Source organism: Crassostrea angulata, chromosome 3 (genome assembly GCF_025612915.1).
Source record: "Crassostrea angulata isolate pt1a10 chromosome 3, ASM2561291v2, whole genome shotgun sequence".
Taxonomy (NCBI): Eukaryota; Metazoa; Mollusca; class Bivalvia; order Ostreida; family Ostreidae; genus Magallana; species Magallana angulata.
This window is the reverse complement of record NC_069113.1, coordinates 48537050-48554826: the sequence shown is the minus strand read 5'-3', so window position 1 is coordinate 48554826 and position 17777 is coordinate 48537050. Positions and strand designations below refer to the sequence as shown.

The window sequence follows — 17777 nt, the reverse complement described above, 5'->3', positions numbered from 1 at the left end:
TTGAGTTTTTATCCACATGTGAACAGAAACAAGAGGAAAGACACAGAAAGGAGATTGAGCTGAGAGAACAATACAGTCCATTTCATTGTCTAAACAAATTGTACACTCTCCAATCCCCACTTCCAAGTCATCTGTAATTACAAAAAAAGAATAAATAATTATAATAAAATAAAAATCATTTTATTTAAAGATTATTTAAAGGTTATTTTTTTCTATAATTTGTAAATCATAGTCTAACAACGACAAACTCTAGCTTTATTAGCAGGGAAAAATTCCTTTGCAACACACATTTTTTTTAAAATTTGGTCTGGTCTCAGATGTGAAAATTCAAATAACTATATATATACATTAAATTAAGTACTTTTTCATTGTTTCAATAAGGGCTTTGAACATTTCCATTCTGTCATTGTGCATTTGTTCTTCCTTTCAAAAGACCAAATGATCCTTCTATTATAACTCTATTTGCAGATAGGAAACTGTTGTGGTTTTTTTCATTTCGAGTTAAGTGGCCATTGTCCCCTTACGGTGTAAGTAACCATCTTTAAATTGGATAGGCTCCATCTGCAACAATATGGCCCTGGCCACAGGTACTTGAACCAATTTCCCAAAGATCCGAGTTTCTTAGTATTCTCACATCATGGCAGCTGCCTGGAAAGCCAACAAATATATGCGTAAATGTCATGTTCTCTCGACAAACCCCTTGTCATTGAAGACTGTGGGGTCCCCTTCGATTGACGTAAGAAGCTGCGCTTTCTTTTGGAGCACAGATTGGAATGTGGGTTCCGTCCAGACATTCAATTATTCCAATAAAACCATTTTTTCTTTCAAAGTAGTTGGATATTTCATTTTGCTCATTTTGATCTGGTCACTTAATAAATTTTTGCATCAAATGCTCAAGTGTTCCATCAACAATTTTATTCCGGCTCTTTAGAACAGTTGACTCAGACACACCAAATCTATCTGCAATTCTGTGAACCGTGTCTTGTGACCCGATACCAAGAGTCATAAGTAGTTGCTTCTCTACCGTGAGTGGTTTTCTTCCCCAATGATGTAAATCAACATGTAAACTAGGCATGTCTTTAAAGTATCTCAGAATTACATCAAAAGTATCCCGGGACACCCTAAAATTCTCCTGAAATCCTCAGGTCCATAGTTTTTAACCACGTTGTCAACATATCCAGAGATCCTACAGCGATCCTCCCTTAACCTTAAAAATGTTTTAAAAAACCCAAAAGTTTAACAAAGTAAAAAGGTAACAAAGTTTGCTTAAAGCATGCGTGTCACTTTTAAGAATTAATTATAAAATTTTATAAGCCCCCCCCCCCCTGTTTTTAATTCATACTTACGTTGCAGCTAATAATGCACCATTTATTAGAAAATTTGAATTTCCACATCCCTCATCATCATTATTCATCACTTCATCTGTTTAAACAATTTTCAGTATGCCAAATGTCGCCATGGTTCAATTCCGTTTTATTCGATTCGCGGGTACAACCGGAATTACTGGAACTGCGTTCCAAGCGATTCCAGAACTGCCCAATCGAGTGCACCCCTATTTACACCAGCAGAATTGGTCTCCTTTCAAAGTTAGAAATATTTAAAGTAAGTAAAATAATTTCTTTTTGGGCAAACGAAAAAATACAAACCAAAATGCATCATGGGAATGATTAGAAACGGGAACCGTTTGGTTTCGTCCCCCGGATGATTGGGTGTATTCAACCCGCATGTTATGCATCGATTGTAAACAAAGCAAACTTCATAAATATTAGCGAACAAAATGTACACATTTTTTTAAAATTTACCTGAACATTATGACCTTTACGTATAGCGATGTCGAAGTCGTATTACAACCATACCGGTCTCTATGTCAGGGGTGAATTTTAACATGAGGCGAAATAACGCGATTCCCTTTTTTGTCGCTTGTTTTGGTAACAAATTTTGTACATAGTTTTTTTAAATTGATATTTGGCGTAATTGAATTGGAAAATAACTGAAGTGTCTATTATTATACACATACTTACACTGTAGCATAACCATCGCCTAAACGCACCCAAAATTTGATAGACAATCGGACCAAGCAGCTTTAAGTATCACCGGTATATAGGTATATTAAATATACATGTAATTTAATTCAAAACGAAAAGTCCATAGCTTAAAGGAGAATTAAGTCAAATTAAACAGCTGAAGATTGATAAACAAAATGATAAACTGTGGGGACATAAATATAAGTTGTTAATTACATATGATTAAATTACACTAAAAAAATTAAATTTCATTCAAGAAATCTATATCAAAAAATGGGTCTCTCTCTTCGATCTTTAACAGAAGGTAATGTTTCTGAATAAGAACCAGTTGCTCCTGATCTTTGATCAATTTTCTTCACTCTCTGATGTTCTCAAGTTCTTCATGTAGCAGCGTCTGCGTTGTAATTTTCTGGGATGAAGGTGTTGGTCTAGTTGGTAGAGAGGGCAGAGTGGACGCTGACGATGGCCCAGGTTGCAGATTTACTGAGCTGGTAGGACACTCTATGCCGGGTACAAGTTGGGGTGTCAGTGAAAGAGAAAGTAAACTACCTGGCTCTAAAAAACTTAAAACATGATACTGAGTTATCCTTTTTGCTTTTTGGATTTCAACATTCTTTCCACATATTTCAACCACTATTTGTCATAATCATGATATTTTTGTGTGGGTGTGTGTGCTTCCTAAGGATCCTTGATTGGTGTAAAAACACATTTAACATAATTATGAATCTGATGCAAGTATCAGTACTTTATCTACTTGTTCTGATGTTCATTTTTAGACATAAAGCCTTCATAAACTTTTCTATTAATATTCTAATTGTAATGATACGGAATGTATCCGTCCGGGTTTTGAATTTTACGTTGTCCTTGTTCTGTTTGTTGTGTACATCCGGGAAGACCCCCGCATTTGTTTATAGTATACAGGCCCAAAGAGTAAGTTTTTTCTTATGCAAAATGTCAATCACTATCTAAATATTGTATATGCAAAGTGTCATTCTTTGCCAATCCTTTATTTTTGCATAATTGTTGTAAATCATATAAAAGTGCACAAACGCACATGGAGTTGACATCATGTAAAATCTGGATAGGATATTTTATGAAACATTATTTTGGTAACAATTTTGATTATATCAAGTCAAAAGGTCAAGCGATATAAGTAGAGTATAAATATTAAATGTAATTTGTTTAAAGGTCATAAAACCCCCTTTTCGTGTATTTTTATAATTTGGCATAATGTATATTATGGATTGGCCATTGTATAATTTGTGAACTGTTTATGAATTGTCTGTTTTATGTAATTATTTGTAAGACGGCTTATTCTCTTTTTGTAGCCTCTTACCCTCATGACAGAGGAGGCCAATAAACCTCTTTAACAAAGAATTGTTAAAGCTTGTTTGTGCACAGTAAGAGGTCTGGATAAATCAACACAGCATGGCTGATGGCGAAAACACAGAACAGATAACAGAGACTTTTGAGACCAAAAGAGTAAGAACACTCACCGCTCCTGCACAGGAAGAATATGAAAGAAGAGTGATTAAATTCACGACAGATCTTCGGAGCATCAAGAACGACTTAGATGCTGGTGCCGCTCACGTAGATGAAGTAAGGAATGATCCGGATTCCTTGAAATCACCCAGCGGGCATTTCAACGTTGAAACAACGTTGTTTCAACGTCAGGCATCAACGTTGAATCAACGTTGAAAAAGGTTGCATATGAAAGTTGAGGCAACGTTGAAAATGTAACGTTGTTTCAACGTCTAAATTCAACGTTGATTCAACGTAGAAAAAGTGTTGAAATCTGGTTGAAAATATGTGGATTTGACGTTGTAAAAAAGTTGAAATTAAGTGACTTTTTTGTTATATTTTTCTTAAAACATATTTTTTAATTGTGTTGTGCTGTTTAATGTGTTTTGACACTTTATTAAAAGAAGATGTGATCCAAATGTAAAAAAGTCGCTCTTCATTTAAATACTGGTAATATACGAGTACATCCTTCGCTAACAGCTTTTGTATAAAATCCTTGTTAAAATGTTGAACTTTGCATTTCTTAATGTTCTTCATAAGCCTCGGAAAAATGAAAACAAAGAAACCACGCGTACATTCCGCCAAATGGTAGCCATGCTTGTTTTCCATGATATATATGGAACAAAGGAGGTCGACACAAAAATGTAGAATCCACAATGATCAGTTCATCATTTGTACTCTGCAGACTGTTCTAAAAATGACTCCCAAAATATTCCAATTTAAAGTATAAAATAGTCAAAATAGTTCAAAAGCTTAGAAATCCCGGCCTTTTACTGTACATAAAATCCGTGTATGACTGCACGAGGTGTACCTAAGAACTGACTTTCTTTGTTCACCAATAGCGTCTTTAGTGGTCAAGCTGACATAAAGCAGCCTGTTAAATTGCATAACTCCCAAGATCAGCAGTGCTTGCTGTAGTGATAGACCCGCACTCCCTTCACACTGGTCCCTACTTAAAATGCAATTAGCCATTTGCTGTACGCACAGCTCAATCTCAATTTGCTTGCATCAAAACAATCTTTTGTTTTAAAATGTAATGGAATTTTTTTTATAACCTTTCATTAAAAAAATCTTTGATATTAAAATTGGAAAAAAAACCAATATAATAATAGTTTAATTCGAAATCAAATAAGATGAAAATATATTCAAAAAAACATTAATATTTGTAAAACACATTATTTCATGCTTCCACAATTGACAAAATATAAGTAAAAGCTAAATTTAAAAAAAATAAAAGGAATTTCAAATTTGAAAATATGTTGTCAGTTTCATTTATTAAAACGTTGTTTCAACGTTGAAAAGTGGTTGATGTCTTCAACGTTTAGAGTAAGTTGGGTCTTCAACGTGGAATCAACGTTGATATATGGTTTGGGTTTCAACGTTGAAACCTCAACGTTGAATAATGGTTGATCAACGTTGCAACTTGATTTCAACCTTTCCTCAACGTTGAAACAACGTTGCGTGCCCACTGGGCAGTCAGGGAGCTTATTCAGAGTTGCGAGACCGCATATAGAGAACTTTCTGGAAAGTTTGTAGATTTCTTCAGAGCCACCAGGACCTACGACAGTGAAAATGAAGAGGCGTCACAGTATGTTATATTCAGAACTGTTCTTTGTAAAGTTGATCTGATAATGCGAAGAATTGATACGTTATTGAATCCGCCCCCAGCATCAAAGGGCCATCACTCTGCAAAACACTCGGTAAAGTCTAACGCAAGTTACCTAGAGATGAAAGAAGCAGAATTACGAGCCGCTGTTGTGAAAAAGAAGTTCGTAGAACAAGAAGCTAAGATCATCCGCCAACAGGCAGAACTCGAAACAAAGCTAAAGGCAATCAAGATAGAAGAAGAGATAGAAACGAAACAGGCAGAAGTAAGTGCATTAAGAGAGAACAGTCTAGACCTGAACCTCCCAGCCGAGGATATCGTCTCACGGACACAGTTATACATCGAGAGCTTGCCAAGGGGACAACCGACACAACATCATGGGTCATATCTCACTCCCTTTCAACAAACTATACAAGAACTTCATCAAGGCTCCCCACCAATGCAGGCACAACCTACCAGACTGTTTCATGAACCACAACAACAGCCAACTGCTCAGATTGCAGACTCTCTACCAGATCTACCTGAATTCTCATCATCACCGTTACCTACGATGTTACCTCAAACTAATCAACACATTGGGAACAATGACTCACAGCCACGTGCTCCCATGGAGACCCAAATGATAAACTCTCCTATGAATCAAGCTAATGCAATTACATGTATGGACATGACAAAATTCCTTCTAAAAAAGGATCTTATCCTATCCAGGATTACCAAATATGATGATAATCCCAGTTTGTTTCTTACTTGGAAACTCACCTTCCAGAACATAATGCAGGAGATAAGTGCGACACCTTCAGAGGAACTGGACGTTCTTGTAAGTCATCTCGGCATTGACTCGTCAAGACAGGCAGCGACCATTAGAAAATGCAATGCTGACAACCCAGAGACTGCCCTAAAATTGGTGTGGGAGAGACTTGAAGAGCGATATGGGGCACCAGAGCTTATCAAAAGCTCCCTAAGACGCCAGATATCTTCCTTCACAAAGATAGGTAACCACGATTTAAAGAGACTGTACAATCTAGTGGATTTAGTCGAAGAAATAGCCTCTGTGAAACGTCAATCTCAGTACGCATCACTGTTTGGGCACTTTGATTCACCAACCGGGATAAACCCTATAGTCGCAAAATTGCCCACGTATCTACAAGATAAATGGACCGCAGAGGCTACGAAGTATAAGAAGCGGGAATCGGCTGTATATCCACCATTTACATTCTTTATTGACTTTTTGAAGGACATTACTAGGATGAAGAATGATCCCAGCTTTAACTACTCGTACTCTGATGGTGAAAAGCCCTTTGTGAACCAACCACGGAATTTCCGTAATACTGTAATTGCTACTAGGAAAACAGAAACCTAGAGTTCACCTAACAATATCCCCATTGAAAACACTGAGGTACATAGATGTCCTCTTCATAACTCTAATCATTCGTTGAATGAGTGTAAAGCCTTTCGGTCAAAACCAATGCCCGAGAGGAAGAGGTTTATCATGAGTCACGGTCTATGTTTCCGATGTTGTGGCCCTAGGAAACACCGAGCAAAGGAGTGTACGAACAATGTAAGATGTGATGTTTGTAATGGATCTCATCCTGCCGCTCTTCATGAAGACAACCGTCGCCATGAGGGGGAGAAAAGCAAAGGTACTATTATGCATGAAAATGAGGCACGTGTTGAGATGGTATTGTCTACCTGCACCCAAGTTTGTGGAACAATTCCAGGAACAAGTAAATCCTGTGCAAAAATAGTTCCTGCTAGGATCTATCATGACAGTTTGAAACAACACTCAAGAACTGTATATGTGCTCATTGATGACCAGAGCAGTCATTCACTGGCCTCACCCTCACTTTTCGATGCATTTAACCAGGACTACCCCAACCATCAGTACACGCTCATATCGTGCTCTGGATCCTTTACAGCATCTGGACGAAGAGGTACAGGTTTTGTCATTGAGTCTCTGGATGGCAAGTGTTCCTTCAAGCTTCCTGTGCTCATTGAATGTGCAGAACTGCCAAACAATCGAGAAGAGATACCATCGCCCCGTGTTGCTAAGGGCTATTCTCACCTTTTGGACATCTCAGACAAGATACCTGACCTGTTGGAAAATGTGGAAATCGAACTTCTTATTGGAAGGGACCTCATCGACGCCCATATAGTGCAGGATCAAAGAAAGGGATCGTGTGGAATGCCGTTTGCCCAAAAACTTCCCCTTGGCTTGGTGATTATCGGTCCTGTGTGTCTTGATTCCTTTCATATTCCAGAGAAGATAAATGTCAACAAGACTCATATATTGCAAAATGGTAGGCCTTCACTACCTCACCCATGTGATAACAGAATACAGATAAAGGACCACATTTTCATTAAGACTGAACATGACGAAAAGATGGCTCTATCAATAGAAGATGAGAAGTTTGTGGAACTGATGGACAAGGATTTCAAAAAGAATGCGGATGGACAATGGGAGGCACCGCTTCCATTCCGAACTCAAAGACCGCCCTTGCCCAACAACAAACTACAAGCCATAAATCGAGCGTCAGCACTTGACCGTAGTCTGAGGCGAAACCCAACAAAGAAAGAGCATGTGTCTACGTTCATGGACAAGATATTTGAGAAAGGACATGCAGAGGAAGCTCCACCTTTACCTGACAACAAGGAACGATGGTACCTTCCTATGTTTGGTGTATACCACCAACAGAAAAAGGACTCAATTAGAATGGTGTTCGACTCCTCTGCAAAGTTCAACAACGTCTTGCTCAATGATGTTCTACTTAAAGGACCTGACATCACTAACAACCTGCAAGGTATCTTGTTACGTTTTCGCCGTGAGGAAATTGCAGTTATTGGAGATGTAGAACAGATGTTTCACAACTTTAAGGTGAAAATTGATCATCGAGACTACTTGCGCTTCCTTTGGCATCCAGAGAACAACTTAGACCTGCCTTTGAAGGAGTACAGAAAGACGGTTCATGTTTTTGGGAACCGTCCGTCCCCAGCTGTTGCTACATACGGAATACGTCGCTGCGTCGCCCACTCGGACCCTGATGTGATCGACTTTGTATCCAACAACTTTTACGTTGATGATGGACTCCTCAGCTGCCCCAGTGAGGAAGTCGCTGCTGACCTAATGAAGAGAACTCAGCAGGCTTTGAAAGAAGGGGGACGACTAAAACTTCACAAGATTTCTTCGAATTCAAAATCGGTGCTGATGAAGTTTCCCGCTGATGATCTCGCCAAAGACCTTAAAGATTTAGACATTGGGAAGGATGACTTACCTGTTCAGAGAAGTCTCGGTTTATCATGGGTAATCAACGCTGATGTCTTCACCTTCAAGATATCTTCAGATCAGAAGCCATATACTCGGAGAGGAGTTTTGTCGACAATAAACAGCTTGTTCGATCCCCTTGGATTTGCATCGCCAGTGACTGTGCAAGGGAAGATGTTATTCCGCCAGATGCTATCAACTTCCAGTGAAGCTGACTGGGACAGTCCCCTTGATGATTCCTTCCGACTGAAATGGTCAGCTTGGGTCAACTCTGTCCATCATCTTGAGGATGTCAGGATTCCAAGAATGTGTTGCAAGTATTCTGTTTGTGAATCTCAACACAAGGAAGTGCATATTTTTACTGACGCCTCCAAGGATGCAATAGCTGCAGTAGCATTTCTGAAAGTACGGAAGGATGAGGAGAACAGTGACATTGGTTTCCTAATGGGCAAGGCCAAAGTGGCCCCAACACATGGCCACACAATTCCAAGGCTGGAATTGTGTGCAGCAGTTCTTGGGATAGAGATAGCAGAAATCATCAGAGAACAGATGGATTTAGAGAAGAAGAATTTCAAGTTTTACAGTGACAGTCAGATTGCTCTTGGTTATATAACCAATGACGCCAGACGATTTTATGTCTATGTTGCAAATAGAGTGAGTAGGATTAGATCGTTCAGTGAACCTGATCAATGGCAGCATGTTACTACTGACCAAAATCCGGCAGACTTGGGTACTCGATCGTTCGATGCCCAAGAACTCTCTCAAAGTATGTGGCTGCGAGGACCAGCATTCCTTAGGGAAGACAACCTCTCCACTACCTTTGTGGGAGCACACGAGAACTTTGCTCTCATATCAGATGATGATAAGGAAGTTAGACCTATTGTTGCAGTCAACAGAACGACTGTGAAGGAAGAAACATGTAACTCTTTCAAGACCCGCATAGAACGATACTCCAACTGGATCAGACTAGTTCGTAGTATAGCTATATTGAGGCATGTTCTGCTCACGAAGGACTCCTGTGAACATTCGCCCAGACGATGGCATTACTGTCCACAGTCCTTGAATTCAGGCACCCTGAAATCAGCTGAGATTCATATTTTGAAAGAGATACAAAGATCTGAATTCAGTGAAGAGGTGGAATGTCTAATCAAAGAGAAACCCATTTCTAAAGGTAGTAGCATCATTTCCTTGGCACCATTTCTGGACTCGGATGGGTTACTACGCGTTGGTGGTAGGATTTCTGCTGCACAGAAGTTAGTTGGCTTGGATGTACATCCTATAATCATACCTAAGAAATCCCACATAGCCACCTTGTTGACCAGGCATTTTCATGAAAAGGTGTCTCACCAAGGTCAAAAGATTACAGAAGGCAAGATTAGGTCATCAGGATTTTGGATAATTGGAGCCAAGCGTCTAGTAGCCTCCAAGATTCATCATTGTGTCACATGCCGCAAATTGCGAGGATCATTCTGCATGCAGAAAATGGCCAACATTCCGAAAGATCGTTTGACCCCGGGACCTCCGTTTTCATTTGTCGGAGTTGATACTTTTGGACCTTGGGATGTGACAGCAAGGCGCACAAGGGGAGGATTGGCCACAAGCAAGAGATGGGCAATTCTGTTCACATGTTTGGTATCAAGGGGTATCCATATTGAGCTTGTTGAAGAATTGAGCACGTCCTGTTTCATCAATGCGTTAAGACGTTTCCTGTCTATAAGAGGTCCTGTCCGTCAATTCCGTTCAGATAGAGGAACCAACTTTGTCGGTGCGGTAAACGAACTACAGATGATTCATCAGTTTGTTGAGAAGCCTTTGGTGCAGAGATTCCTACAGAACAATGAGTGCGTATGGATGTTTAACCCTCCACATGCTTCCCACTTTGGTGGAGCCTGGGAACGCATGATAGGTGTGACCTGCAGAATCTTGGACAGTATGCTTCTACGAAATGGAATGAAATGTCTAACCCATGACACACTTTCTACATTTCTAGCAGAAGTTTGTGCTATAGTGAATTCGCGACCACTTACCACTATTACGGAAGATGCCAGTGACCTATCCATCCTTACACCTGCAATGATACTTACTCAGAAAGTAGGACACCTACCAGAATCATTACCAACCATTGAACCCAAAGAATTGTACAAGTCTCAGTGGCGTTACGTTCAATCTCTCACAGATGAATTTTGGCGAAAATGGGAACATGAGTATTTATCCACCCTCCAAGTTCGACGAAAGTGGATGTCAGATGAACCCAGTTTAAAGGAAGGAGATGTTGTTTTGTTAGAAGAGTCGGATAGCTCAAGGAATCATTGGCCGATTGCACGCGTAACTAGAACCTTTCCTTCTGCTGATGGACATGTACGTGAAGTTGAAGTGCGTGTAGTTAGGGGTGACACTGTATCTCATTATGTTAGACCGATTCACAAACTTGTGCCACTAGTCTTGTCTTGATTATATTATATGAGTGTTGTATGATACACTTCATCATTTTGTTGGTCTCATTTTCATAAAAGGCATGTATTTTATAATTTTTTATTGCTTAATTAGTGATTTCTAATCAGAAATCAGAGGGGGAGTGTAATGATACGGAATTTATCCGTCCGGGTTTTGAATTTTAAGTTGTCCTTGTTCTGTTTGTTGTGTACATCCGGGAAGACCCCCGCATTTGTTTATAGGCATAATTGCCATCTCTGTGCTGTATACAGGCCCAAAGAGTAAGTTTTTTCTTATGCAAAATGTCAATCACTATCTAAATATTGTATATGCAAAGTGTCATTCTTTGCCAATCCTTTATTTTTGCATAATTGTTGTAAATCATATAAAAGTGCACAAACGCACATGGAGTTGACATCATGTAAAATCTGGATAGGATATTTTATGAAACATTATTTTGGTAACAATTTTGATTATATCAAGTCAAAAGGTCAAGCGATATAAGTAGAGTATAAATATTAAATGTAATTTGTTTAAAGGTCATAAAACCCCCTTTTCGTGTATTTTTATAATTTGGCATAATGTATATCATGGATTGGCCATTGTATTATTTGTGAACTGTTTATGAATTGTCTGTTTTATGTAATTATTTGTAAGACGGCTTATTCTCTTTTTGTAGCCTCTTACCCTCATGACAGAGGAGGCCAATAAACCTCTTTTACAAAGAATTGTTGAAGCTTGTTTGTGCACACTAATGTTAGGAATGTTCTATATATTAATTGTGAATTGATACTGATAATCAAGTGATTTTTCTAATCAGGTGAAGAAGGCAGCCAAACAGAACATCACATCCGCCACTAGAATTGTTGAAGAGATAATGGCAGAGAAGTGTGACTTGCGCCAGCCAGAGGGCGGTTGTCCCAATCCATCCCTCCTTATTCGAACTGCCAACAGACATCAGCAGAAGTTTAGACTCGAGGAACCAAAAGACTTTAACTTTGAGCTACTCTTAAAACTTACCACTCAAATAATGTAATTAGACTTGTCTTAAAAGTAGGTAGTCTACATGATTCGCATAAAAAGTTTAAATGCAGTAAATAGTATCATTATACAACAAGTATACAATAAACATCAACAGCAAAAAAAAATTCAGTTTGCTGAAACTTCCTGCAACTAGGTTTTTTTTTCTGGAGAGACGTCTGCGTCAAAGGCAGACGACACTTTGTATTTGCAACAGATGATCAGTTAGCAACTCTAGCATCTGCCAAGCAGTGGTTCATCGATGGAACCTTCAAACAGGTTAGAGAGCCCTTGAAGCAACTGGTGTCAGTTCACGCCTACCTGAAGAGTGAAGGTCATCTGAATCAGGTGCCGCTGATATTCATCCTTATGTCAGGGAAACATGGGAAGGATTACAAGAAAGTTCATGCATGTAATATCATGATCCATTATTACTGTATTGTTATTAAAGTGTATAAAATGCATTAACGTGTTTTTTTTTTACAACTTATATATCTCCTTTACTTTTAGAGGTCTTCAAGGTAATCCTTGACTTACTGCAATCACCTCCAGAAGTTCAACTCTTCACAGCTGACTTTGAAGGGGTATCTGGAAAGGACTGGGGTTTGTCTTCCCTGATGAAGGATCAAAGGCTGTGTTTTCCAATAGTCCAAGGCAGTTTTTGGAAAGGTTGCCGGACCTAGGTTTCCAGGGAAACATGCAATCCATTCATCTTAAATCATCTTATTTATATTGTTGAAAATATTAGTTATAGTTAAAACTAGTAGTATTTTGTATTTTGTATCTTATAATACAATGTGAAAAACATTTTTTTTCTAAACTGACATGAATAATTCTTTTGTAGGTCGCTTATCGGGAAAGAGATGACATCAAGAAATTTATCCGCAAGCTGATGGCTCCGCCCCTGATTCCCGAAGAGCATGTCCAACCTGCCTTCCAAGAACTAGCCAATGTTGTGGAGGATAGAGCTCTAAACCAGCTACTGGATTACGTCAGGGATACGACCTGGCCAATGTCATTAGGGTGTGTCTTTGGACAGGGTGTAAAAAGGAATGAAGTGGAGGGATGGCACACCCGCATAAACAGAAATCAAAAGGATGCCACAACCTTCCTTTCTACACTCTTCTGACTCTTCTTCGACAGATGGCTGATCTGCTGCCCCTATAGAGGCGCTTAGTGAGTTAGGGGAAGTTGAAATGCCTTCAGAGAAAGACATCAAGAAAGGTACACTATTTAAAGAAATTTTAAAAAAAAACTCATTGATCCAAGAATAATATATTTATGTTCTGAACATGGTAATTCCGTTTTAATCAAAAACATCATACATGTGTAAACTTTTTTTATTTTTTGTTTAAGGTCCATGCACGTATTTACGACCTTTGGGAGGCCTATTCAGCAGAGGAAGTGAGCACATCGACCCTGCTGATACTACTCAGAAGTGTTTACACCCCTGTTTGAGGACTGTCTGAATTGTGACTGTGAACTGTTTAAAGATTGCGTTATAGTGTCTGTGAACTGTGTTTCATTTCATAAATTGTGATCTGTGCTGTGATATCTTTTTTAAGATCTTTTGATCTTGTGTACTTGCACGAGTTTATAATTATTATATATGACCTTTATATGAATGTAAATATTGTTATTACCTATTTAAAATGTTGCAATGGTAATAAATGATTAATATAAATGAACTAATTTTTCCTTTTCTTATTATACATTATATGTTTTATTATCAGAATTATATTACTTTGAGTAGTAGCCCAAAATCCTGTTATAATTGAAATAGACACCAGTTGTTATATATTAGAGAGGTTAAGCATTTTAACGTGTACGTCTACGGGTACGTGTGGAGCTACACGTATATTTACACGTATACCTACCAAATTTGGTGTACGTTTAATAAACTGTACGTGTAAGCGAACGTGTAAAATAATTAGATTTAACATTTTCAATGTTTTCAGTTTACTCTTATTGTTTATGAAATAATTCTTTAAATTTGATGAAACTAAAAACACAGTCGTCCTCAATTTATCGTTTGCTTTACATAAAACAACGTCCTGAATAAACAAAGTCTGTATTTCCATTTAAAAATGCTACAAGTGTTCATCTCCGTGTACTTTTGATTCTACACGTTTTGTACAACTTGTAGAATTACGCGGTATGCAGAATTTATGACGTTATACACAAAAATTAGGGGATTCCCCTAGTCACATGTACTCGTACACGTTCAAATGCTTAACCTCTCTATTACATGTAGTTTAAAAAAAAACTTCGTTAACCCCCGGAGATGAAATTATTATTTTGGCTAATTATTTAAATTAACATAGAACTTCAACATTAACACATGTGAGCGTATTATTGAAGTATATAACTATTAACACATGTGAGCGTATTATTGAAGTATCAGAAGCTCCCGGACTGAACAAATTCAGATGGAATGTCGTCCATCCTAATTTTTTCCGATTTGGAGCTACAGACATGCAGATAATACAAAACAATAAAGTTTAAAGCAAACGCAAAAATACCGTAGGTACATGTTGACTAGTGTAGTCGTATTCAAATATTTAGGTACGAGTGAACCAAATAGTTTTTGGTGCGACCTGACCTTTTGAGTACGAGTCGGTTTGGGTGAGAGTCAGTTTGGGTACGACTTGACTGTAACTACCGTCTTCCTTGTTACCGCCTTATAGAGAGTTGAAATAATTTACAGTCTCCGGGTTGTGCACTTCCTCTGCTTTGTGATTGTGATCATGATGTAAAATTATGTACATTTATTTCATTGGTTGAAATAGCGTTCGGCACAAGGGAGGAAATTTTCTGATGATCTTTTTCACGTACGACTTAACAAATTTCGTAGATTTCAAATCTTAAAAAGAGAGAAAACGAAAAAGCAATACAAATTGCTATGCATGAAATTCAGTCTTTGATTTTCAGGTCCAACTAGTTGAAAGCAATATTCTATAATATCTATTGAAACTGTTTGCTCTTCTTTTATTATTTTTATCTTAATACAAAAATGTAAAAAAATAAAATGGATCGGTATGGCTAATAGCGAGCGCCGCGAGGCGCCGCGAAGCGTAGCGAGCTCCATAGACAACGTTTACGAACGGAGAAAATTCGAGTTGAAATCTGCACATTGTTCAAAGAAATTTTTATGAGGCCACGTGAAAAAGTTCTACATATCCCAATAATCCTTTGCGGTGCATAGCAACATGGTGGAACAGGAAGCGTTTCTAAGGAAAATTCTTACCTCTTAATCCTATACATATCTATTTCATTTATAACAACAATAATCCTTAAAAAACAACACATATGGTCACGTAAAAAATTGTACCTATCAACTTTTGCTGACATATGACGTCATTTCCTTCCCCGAATTTATCCGACAATTTACAAGAATTGTCGAGTACAAAAGAAAGTTAAGTATGACGTCACAATGATCTCGCGCTATAATTTCCCGCGATACATTTGGAGGTAGATCAAGCATCTGTACTGGGTGTAACGTGTAATAAGTACTCAGTTTACGGCGACTCTTCAGCTGATTAGTTTTGTTTTGAATTTTTTATTTTTGCTTGGTAAAAAAAAAAAATTCAAAACACATGCATGTTGCAATCTTAATTTACTGTCGTATTGATCCAATCATATATGCATACGTTAGATACGTTAGATAGGTGACAAAAAATTATTTTAAAACAGTCTAATTATTATTAGAACTGCATGCAGCCACGTACGTCATTTTGTTATAAATAAATTTTTAAAAAAGAGAGAAAAACTAAACTGTTAAAATATCTACATGTATTTGTTAGTTGCATATGTGGTCAAACCTTTAAATATAAATTGGATATCACATACTAAACAAGGGGTGGGGGGGACATGTCTACAACGCATACATAAGTTAAAAAAAAATTGATGTTACAGAGAAAAATAATTAAAACACACTGTCAGATAACAATAAGGAACAAGAAAGAAAAAAAAGAAATATGGAAACATGCACGCAACCTATTGTTTACTGATTTTAATTACCATTAGACCTAATAAAAAGTATTATGATTGTATTTACATAAAAAAAAAAACTAAAACGGCTTTGTATTTATCAAAATAATTAATAAGTATGTTAAACATTTGATCAATGCTCAGTGGTAGTTTGTTTAGTGTATAAGCCTATGATGGGACAATTGGAATAAATGTTTGATAACTTGTTTGGTTCCTTGCGGTGGTAAAACATTTCGAGACAAAGCCAAAGGTTTTAGGTTGAGGCAAGTCCACCGTGGCACGGGTTGAATTAGGTATGTGTGGTTCCTACTGCGCTCGCCCCAACGGTTACACCGTAAAACAAATTATCGGTAAAATTGTTTGCACCTTAGATATGTAAAACTACATGTAATATTTGTTAAACAAAATGCTGAATGTATAACTTTGATTTTATCATAATAATACGAGTCTACGACCCCTCTTAAGACCTCTTTTACCCTACTATAGTCGATATCAACTGAGAAGCTCGGGTACGCATTTCTCAATTTTAAACAGGCAGGCTTTAAAGACACATAATTGCATAAAATAAAATGTTCCACACGCCATGGTATGTAGAGGAAGGTGGCATTTATATAAAAAAGAATTAAATTGTCTTTGATAACTAATTGCTGTTTCGGGTTCGCTCTTAAGACGGTAAGCTTTTTCGTAAAAGCTAAACTTCTTGTATATTCAAGTTGGATTTTAATTAATCTCTAATGCACCCCTGCGAATGTGTTCGGAATGTTTTCTTTATCGTTGCTAAGAATGTAGGAAATGCAGAGGTGCTTGAATGAAAGTTCACGAGATTTCAACGAGATTTGTTCAGTTCCTGTGAAATTTCGAGCGGAAGTATAAGTGTTCGGATAATATTCTCAAAATACGAAACTACTGGTCGTTTTTCATTTCATATCCTACTTTGATTTATGTTAAAACATGAAAATCATTAAAGTTGTATGTCTTATTTCACCGTCTAGCGGTTATTTATATTAAACGATAATATTCAGAATAGAGTTAACATCCGTGCTCAACCACGTGTAGAGTGGTTGAAAATATAAACATTGGGTTATTTGATAAAATCCTAGCCATGTTTGATGCTTGTGGTGTGCAATACCATGTTTTTAGAAAAATAATGGATGTCTGTTTTGCATAAAAACCTAGTATATCGAGTTATTTTCACGGAACATTCTGCATAAAACAGTATAGTCCGTTTCACTATTGATGCTATTACTAGGTCAGGCGCTATGGTTTCTACAACTATCCATTTGTATATTAAGACAGTGATGGAAGCAACAACTTCTAAATTTGTATATTAAGACATATTTAGAAGTTGTTGCATCCATCACTCTCTGGTGACTTTGAATAAATATGCACATACATGTACCTGTGAAAGAAGTACAGTTGAAATCGACGAAATGGAAAATATCCAAGATTTCTTCATTGACAAATTATCCTTTTTCACTCATAAAAGTTTACAGGAACGATAACAAATTTGTTACGGAGATTTATAATGGGAAATGTTTAAATCTTTTCTCCGTTCGGAAGTACTCAACTAGCGCAATTTTTTAACGTTATCATCCGGGCTGAATAATGGCTGATGCAATGCAAAATCTCCGCAGACTTTCTATTTTGGGATGTGTATAGAAACCTGAAGCGGAAGAGGGGGCGTTTCAAAACAGATTATCTTGCCATTTTTCATATAAGTGGTTTGAACGTAGTTTGAGCAAAAATGTATTTATTATTTTCGAAACATCAAGCGAAAAGTGGTGGAAGCAAAAACTCGGGACAGAGTATAGTAATAACTAAACAAACAAAAAAAGAAAAAATTGAATTTTTTTTTGGGGGGGGGGGGGAGATATTTTTTAGTTAACACATGGAGCTTTTATCATATTTCAAAGGGAAAATGATT

The 17777-nt window shown here is 37.5% G+C and overlaps 1 protein-coding gene across 1 annotated transcript; it reads left to right on the top strand.

The window, feature by feature from the left end:
- The first annotated feature begins 6616 nt into the window (after window positions 1-6616).
- Window positions 6617-11879, top strand: LOC128176942 (uncharacterized). The gene is made up of 2 exons (XM_052843457.1): window positions 6617-10735; window positions 11664-11879. The coding sequence occupies exons 1-2, from the start codon at window positions 6617-6619 to the stop codon at window positions 11877-11879; spliced, it is 4335 nt and encodes a 1444-aa protein (XP_052699417.1).
- The last annotated feature ends 5898 nt before the right edge of the window (window positions 11880-17777 follow it).

Coding starts and splice junctions, on each gene's coding strand:
- LOC128176942 (XM_052843457.1), top strand. CDS start 6,617: ATGCCCGAGAGGAAGAGGTTTATCATGAGTCACGGTCTATGTTTCCGA. Junction 10,736..11,663: donor ATCATTGGCCGATTGCACGC/GTAACTAGAACC, acceptor TTTTCTAATCAG/GTGAAGAAGGCAGCCAAACA.